The sequence below is a fragment of the Asparagus officinalis genome, chromosome 10, assembly GCF_001876935.1.
Source record: "Asparagus officinalis chromosome 10, Aspof.V1, whole genome shotgun sequence".
NCBI lineage: Eukaryota > Viridiplantae > Streptophyta > Magnoliopsida > Asparagales > Asparagaceae > Asparagus > Asparagus officinalis.
This window is the reverse complement of record NC_033803.1, coordinates 63,863,831-63,872,119: the sequence shown is the minus strand read 5'-3', so window position 1 is coordinate 63,872,119 and position 8,289 is coordinate 63,863,831. Positions and strand designations below refer to the sequence as shown.

At 35.8% G+C, this 8,289-nt stretch overlaps 1 protein-coding gene across 4 annotated transcripts in view; it reads right to left on the bottom strand.

Moving 5' to 3' along the window:
• The window catches only part of LOC109825600 (carotene epsilon-monooxygenase, chloroplastic), a 40,620-nt gene extending 33,926 nt beyond the window's left edge, over positions 1-6,694 (bottom strand). For all 4 annotated transcript variants that reach the window (XM_020392460.1, XM_020392461.1, XM_020392462.1 and 1 more), the window contains exons 1-7: positions 6,152-6,694; positions 3,956-4,252; positions 2,351-2,548; positions 1,364-1,465; positions 878-1,018; positions 671-778; positions 42-124 (exon numbers count right to left, since the gene is read on the bottom strand). In XM_020392460.1, coding sequence (XP_020248049.1) covers positions 42-124; positions 671-778; positions 878-1,018; positions 1,364-1,465; positions 2,351-2,548; positions 3,956-4,252; positions 6,152-6,652 — 1,430 coding nt within the window. In that variant the 5' untranslated portion in view covers positions 6,653-6,694. The remainder of the gene's footprint in view (positions 1-41; positions 125-670; positions 779-877; positions 1,019-1,363; positions 1,466-2,350; positions 2,549-3,955; positions 4,253-6,151) is intronic.

Below are 8,289 nucleotides of genomic sequence, written 5' to 3'. Positions count from 1 at the left end.
TTAATGAAGTAAAACCAAAAGGGAAGATAATGCTTGCTGACCTGTAATCAGTATTTGACTCATTTGGTACTGGTCCGTCTAGCTCAAATCTTTCAGGTATAAATTCCTCTGCCCTGTCCCAGACCTGTGAAAAAAAATGAAAAATGAATAAGAAACATCATATAATTATCTCTGTGGAAAAAGACACAATTTTCGTATTTCTTCTTATCCTTTATAAAGGAAATAAATCGAGTCTGCTAAATTCCTTTGTTCTTTATTATTAGCTGATTACAAGTCAATATTATTAAAAAAACACTTGCTACAGAAAACCTGATGCCGTTTGAAAGGAAATGACAACATGTTCTCCTTTATTTAAATTTAGCAGGACAATAGTAATTTTATGAGTAAAACTATTAGTTGCTAACATAATAGGATGTTGGCATAGTAGTTTCAAGCAGAGGGCACTCCTTTAAAGCAAGAAGAGCAGAAGAGGGAAAACTGGTATTGCATCAAACATGCAAGAATAGTAAAGTTTGGGAAAGAACAGTTTGATTTTCATATTTTTAAACCACTAGTAATCCTCGAATCTTTTTCGGTTTGCCAACAGATGATATGACTGATGAAACAAGGATGGACTCACAGTTGGAAGTGGGTGTTAGAACATTACAAGATAAAATATATTATACAATACCTGAGATGACCGATGTATATTGTACACCGAAATCATTATATCTTGACCAGTGTTGACTTTATAATCTCCAGGAAGAACATCATCAACTTGAGCTCGTCTTATTAACACCTAGAGACCAAGTAGACATACAATTCAGCAATGTCCGCTATGAACAATGCCAGTGGAAACAAAGTCTGCTGAAGGTTAATAGAAGGGCTTACGACATACAGGAGGATGCGGGTAAAGACGCATTGATTCTTGTATGCAACGCATCAAGTACTTCAACTCTTTGACATCTTCATATCTTGGAAGTCTTCCATGTAAAACATTATCAACCTCTTGCTGTGCTCTAACTAAAGCAGATGGGTTCTTCAATACAACAAAACAAATTTGACAGAGTTAATAAATTTGATGGAGTTGCTTACCAACATTCTTTACAATAAGATAATTGAATTTATTTTCAAATTGATGATTCGTGAGAAAAAATTTTCCTAAAAATACCATTCTTGAAAGTTCAGTTCTAGTATTTTCTTCTATGTCCAAATAGGTAATTTCCTTCATTGTAGACTTAATTATTTTATATCCATAGTTTGAAAAATCAAAACCACCCATTGGATTTTTATCCAATGTCTCAGTAGATTATTCACATGAAATATGAAGTTTAACTTGCAACACTATACAGACTGCTTTAAAAAGCACAAATTGTTGGGATACCTTACTTAAGAGATAAAGTGTCCATGTCAATACCGAACCAGTTGTTTCATGACCAGCTACTAACATCGACAATAAATCATCGCGTAACTGTATGCTTGAAACCTGAAGCATAAGAAAATTATAGTGTTAAACTACAAGCCATCAAAGATGCATTTATGGAACTCATTCTGCGATAAGCCAACAATTGACAGCTTGCAGATATTGACAATTTGTACCTAAATTATCAAGTGAAGAAACTATGAGCCGACTAGAGAACAGAAATCTTAAATGAATAAACTATGAGCCGACTAGAGAACAGAATCTTAAATGATATATCTAACTCTTCAAGATATAACTAAATTGTATCAAAATACAAGCTGAATTAATAATAATTATGGCCCATATAAGATACTTTTTGTATTACATTTTCAGGTTTTTTGTCCATAATATTTCAGTTTACCTCTTTCATAGAAATATCATAATAAATGGGTGCAATACAAAGTTTTGTTTCTACATTCTTCCCAGCCCCTTATTATTTTGGTTTCTTGCAGAGAGAAAGTGTAACTGCAAATACAATACAATTCATGACCTCTGTCCCCTCTTCCAAGGTCTGAGACAGTATACAAGCAAAGGTACACATGCAGATATTTATCAAAACGTTAAATTGACCAAGAATAAAGTTGGATAAGCTATTCTAGCCCTCAGAATTCTAGTAAATATAGAATTGAAGCGGAAAAAAAAGGAATGAAGTTGCACGTAAGCCACCCTAAGATTGAGAATGTAGTATTAGATTAACTTAAATTTTGGGCCTAAACAAACTTGGTGCTGATATCTTTCATTCAAGTGAATTTCTATTATAAAAGTAGCTTGACTATAAAACAATTGCTTAAACAAGGTAATCTAGCGGATGATAAAAAAATTTGCATATAAAATTAAAACATTAGTATAACCATAACCAAAATTTTTGCAGGTAAAATGGGAGCATAACTTTCAAGGAAATTGAGAAACCTCTTCACGACTAGCAAGTAGGAAGCGAAGTATGCTTGGATCTGTGTCATTTACATACTCCTCCCCATCAATTTGTTCGCCTTCTCTCTCCACAATCTCTTTGCACTTTATAATGAGATCTTCGACAGTTTTTCTGATTATGGTAACTGCTCTTTCTGCTTTTATTTGTCTTGGTATGATTTTGCATAGAAAAGGTATCTGCTACATCAATAACGAAGTTACAAATTTACAGCAGTATAAAAAAAGAAAAAACTCCCAAAGATTCAAGGAACAAACTGAGCTTTAAAATCACAAGCAATCGAAAAAGCAAGCTTCTAAAATCAGATCATAGTTGTAAGGTTTGCTAAACGTAAGAAAGAAACGATGTACTTCATTTCTAAACAGAATAACAACTAACTGACTTGTCTGGACTTCATAGAAGGGGAAAGAAAAAAGATGTCAAGGAGTTAACTGCTTTCTCTGGATTTCCATAGAAGAACAAAATACGTTATGTTCTATTTGTGTGTTCTGTTCACTAATGTGCAATGGAACGTATGTAAAGAACATGACGGAGGAAGGACTTAATTATTGATATTTCAAGATAGATGCTTTCTTGCTTCACATCATACAAAACTAATACTCTCTCATAATATTTATTTATTTGGTTGTAAGATTTGGGCAAGTTTTGATGATAATCAAATATAACTTATTAAAGCACCTATTAGAAGTAGACCAAGGAGAACTTTATTGGAAGCAATTAAGAAGGATATAATATTGACTAACTTAATAGAGGAGATAGTCCTTTACAGATCTGAATGGAAAAATTTTATTCGCGTAGCCTACTTGAAAAAGTGGAATAAAGGCTTTGTTGTTGTTGCTACCTAAGATTAATCATTAATCTGTTTGAAATATAAGAGACATTATATATTTCGATTCTCCAATAAGATCATTAAGAATAGTAATCAAGTATGCTCTTCAACCGTTGAAGTTCTGAAGTGTTGCTGAGAAAGCTAGGGTACACTGAGGTGTATAAGTCTGCTTGAGACTACATACAAACACATACATATGCACACGGGACTGAGGAAGTACTTAGCCCAATCCTAGGACCAACATGTCTCTTAGTGACTCGAGGTCAAGTGCATTTAAGCTACTTGACAATTATACTCTTATGGAAAATAAGATAAGATATTTACCTTGCGTACAATACTCTTATTGGCATTGAAAGGCCATAAGATTTAAAACCTGACTTCAACGAGAGTAGGAAGAGTAAGAACAACCCTATGGTAATGACGATGAGATGATACCATTAACTAGCCCAACTATTGTCCAGGAATAACAAACTAGACGCGATACAAGATCGCGATACAAGATGGAATACTAAATTCCACCATAGAAGGTAATGGTAATGACAATGAGATGATGAAATCCATTAACATTGCGTCTATTAACATTATTTATTTCCGATCTTGAGCTACATTTTAACTAATGCAACAAAAATGGTTGTTTACTAGTCTACTACTTGCTAAACTTTTTGACTGATTAGATCACAAAAAGAACTCTATGTTTAAGTAATATTTTTTTATATCAAAAAATTTAAAAAAAAAATTAAAATTCAAATTAACTTGCCTGCCAGTATGGTAAAATGTCAGTGGATCGAGCTTCAGCCTCCTTCAATGCAGTATAAACCGCATCAATAACCGGACTGTCTGAAGTAAGAGAGTCAAAATTGTAGTTGAACAAAGAGAGACCAATAACATCTAACGTCAGTTGAGAAAATTTCTCCTCCATGTTCACTGCAGAGCCATTAGAAACATGTGGTTCAAGATTTTCCACAAATCTCAAAGCGCATTTACAAAACACCTTATCGACCATCACAGACAGAAACTTCTTATGAAGAGAAGGAACCACTGCTCTTCGCCTCACCTAGAACAAATTTTAACAGAGTACCAATCATGTACTGGAATTAGAGGGAGCATGAAAAGGATTTTCTTTAAATAGAAGATCATATTTATGAGACACTCCCTTGTGATTTCACCCAAGAATAACATCGTTTGCAACCAGTTAACCCACTGCCACAAGATTAGTTGCAGACACTTAAGCTGTCAACACAGTCCCTGGCAGGGACAAAATAACTATGATGCAGACTTTTGAGGGGAAAAAAGAATTTGCCATCTCTCAAATTCAATGGTAACTAGGTAATCTTCAGTTCAATTGAGATATCATGTGACCTGGACATGACAGGTTGATGGGCTCAGTATGACAATTCCAACAAGCCAAAGTTGAAAGCAAGTCATTATAGGAACCAAGAATATGACAAAACTGGCTTAATGTTGTCAAATTGAAACACCGTGAAGTAGTAAAATGCATAGGACGAGAAAATTGAATAACAAAATGGTAAAGGAAACTTAGTTTTCATAAAGTCCCATGAAGTTTCCGATCAAAAAAACTTAATTCAAGTCTTGGGATGTATTTTACAAGGTGTTAACATTAGGATCAACTGATCAAGAATATAATTTATACAACATTGAATCTGTCTGTTGCTTCCTGTTAAAAGGTGCAAAACTTAACCATGAGTCCGGAAGTAATGTCTATTCTCTGTTAGAGTAAAAAAATTACAATTCACAACCTTGACATCAACTTCGGAGGTTTTTTATAGCGGAAGACGCCTTAAGATGATATTAGAGAAATCTAAGTTCAAATCTCACTACGCATGAATTGTGTAGGGTTTCAACTCATGAAAAGGACGCTCAAACCTCCCCCCACTTTGGATTCTTTGTACAGTGCAAAGGACTTTAGGTGTCCTACATCTAAACAGGTTTGATAATATGAGTGTTTAATATGTGATTAGGATCTAAGACCCAGGAAAACCTTTAGGGTTTAGAGCTATCTTAGTCTAATTAGTTAATGTCTCGTTGGTCAAGCTTCTATAATCACAAAAAAACCAAGAACTCGTAAACAACATGCTAACAATGCGAAACATTTCTTGATTATGTTATTCACCTACGACAAGCATAGCATGATGGGCTACTTATTACATACAACACTAAATTTCACATTATAATATCCAAATCAGTTACTATCCAATCATCTCCCTAATCAATATGGGACTAATCTTACACCTAACTTCCACATTTAATAGAACTGAATCATTCTAACAAAGCCCAACCTTCCTTTATTATATTTTCCACCTGGTACAAACATAGCATAATGCGTTACTTATCACACACAGCACTAACTCAATTTTTCACACTTAAACTTCCAACCACTCTCTAAGCAATACAAACTAGAATTCACATATCTAACTCAAATTCAAAGCTCAGAATCATCATTACCGTCCAAATCAGTTATACCATCCAATCATCTCTCTAACCGATATGGGACTAAATCTTACACCTCATTTCCACATTCGATACCACTGCATCATTCTAACAACGCCCCCGCATCTTTGTTGATTACATTATTCAATAGCATGATGGGTTACTCATAGTACACGAACACTAACCCATTTTCACATTTTAACATCAAACTCCCTCCCTCCCTCCCTCATTCTTCTACCCCCAAAGCATTCAATAGCATTTGATCATTCTATATCAACATCCCTATCGAACACCCAAAGCATTCAATAGCATTTGATCATTCTATATCAACATCCCTATCGAACAAAACTACGAGCATCTCTCTCTCTCTCTAATTCTTCTACCCCCAAAGCATTCAATAGCATTTGATCATTCTATCACAACATCCCTATCGAACAAAACTACGAGCATCATTGTAAACATTCGCATATGAAACTCAAATTCAAAGCTCAAGAGGCATCATTACCGTCCAAAGTCCTCCTTCGGCAATGGCGAACCCCGACCCAAACAAGAACTCCGAGACCTCCGCCACGAGCCCCTTCGCATACTTAGTCCCATAATTCTTCAGCACGTGCTTCGCAATCGCCGGGTCGCTGACGACCACGAAGTTGCTGGGGTCTCTGCTTGGCGCCAGGCCGGTTAGATTGGGCCCACACTCCTCCATCCACTTGAACAGAGGGAGGAAAAGGGCCCCACCGAGGAGGTCGGAGACGTCGTCGAGCTTCGCGCTGGCGGTGGGGATGCCGGAGCCGTCGTCGGAGGGGGAGAGAGAGCGGGTGAGGTTTGTTAGCCAATCCGGGCTGACCCATGACCCGGTAAGGGGGCTGCTGGGCCTGGGCTTGGGGGTCTTGGGCCTGGACTTGTTGAGGGAGGATGAGGGGTTGAATGTGAAGGGGAGGAGATGGGTTTTGATGGGTTTTGTTGGGATTGGAGAAGGGAAGGGAGAGAGGAAGGAGGAGGAGGCCATGGTGTTCTGAGGATGAGCTGATTGATGGGTTGAGAGAGCTGTTCATTTGTTGAGTTTTTGTGCAGTATACCCCTTAATTCATCCATATATTTGTAACAATTATCCCCCAAATTTCCTTATTTGCAAAATTACCTCCCACTTCATTGAGATTTGAGGGATAAATTTGCCAATACGTATGATTTAAAATTATATTCAAACACTGCTATTAGGGCATGTTTGTTAGCACTAAAATAGCTATGAAGTAGATGAAGTAGTTGAAGTAGAGGTCATTTTTGTTACTTCCATATAAAAAATTATGTTTGTTTCTCTATAAAAACTAATTCCGCTATTTCTTTAAAAGCCGATGTGGAATCTAGCTGACACCTCTATTTCCTTGATATTTTTCCTCCTTCGAATGTACTAAAATACGGCGGAAGTTGATGTAAGATGGGGTCCACAAGAAAAATGGTGGGGTCCACGAGAAAAATTTGATTCTCAAAATTAATTACTTCCTAGTAATATTTCTAAATATTATTCAAACAATAATAAAATAGAAGCAACATGTATTAATAACTTCCTAGTAATATTTCCAAATATTATCCAAATAAAAAAACTAAACGAAGAGGAAGAAGTTCTACTTCCCTTACTTCTAAAAATATATGAAACAAACAAAAAAATATTATTTCTGTTACTTCCTACTTTATAGTTTTAAAAGTTACTTCTATAACATACTTCTTACTTTCAATACTTTCATTATCCAAATGGGCCCTTATTGATAAAAGGACAGATAAATTACACTAAACCCCGATAAACTTTTAGGGTTTTGCAATAACCACCATGGACTTTTAAAATCAGACTAAACCCTTGATAACTTTTTGGAATTGCAGAAAACCCCATGAATTTTCTAAGTTTTGTATGTAACCTCAATAAATTAGAACCAAAAAACAACATAAAAAGGCATTTTGAAAGTTCATCAAGGTTTAATGTAATTTAGTCCAACTTCATGGGGTTTTCAGCAAATGTTATTGGGTATTTAATGTAGTTTTGAAAGTTCAAAGGGTTTAACACAAAATGTTGATAGTTCACGAGAGTTATTTACCCTAAGGGGATGTTTGGTTAGGTTATTTTATAGAAAATTTTTGAGAAAAGTTCTAACAGCGGCAGTTTCATAAATAAAAATTTTCTCACTATTTTTCATAAATTGTGTTTAGTTCAACCTTTAATTTACAGAAAACTTTTATGTAAAGTACAAAAAACTGTACATATGTATAGAAAATATTTTCCACTAAAAAAGAGTGGAAAACACTCATAAATCTGACACACCTATTATAATATTATTTAACTTACCCATGCCCATATTTTCACTGTCCCAATTGAACGAAAACATTTCTTTTGACCGTCACAAGTCAGAAAAATCCTAGGGCATCCTCATTCGTTCCAGCCCCCAAACCCATTCTCTCGCTCTCATTGCCAATTATTTCTGCCCCAAACCGCTTCAACTCTTTGTTCGTCGGCGTTCTAGGGCTTCACCCTTCATTCCCTCCCCAAAACCAGTCTTGAGCGGTCGAGGTTTCCTTACATCGAGCTCTCGTCGTCGATTATCCCCGCCCCCAAACTCATTCCATCCTCCTTCGTTCGTCGTCAGTGTTCTAGGGCTT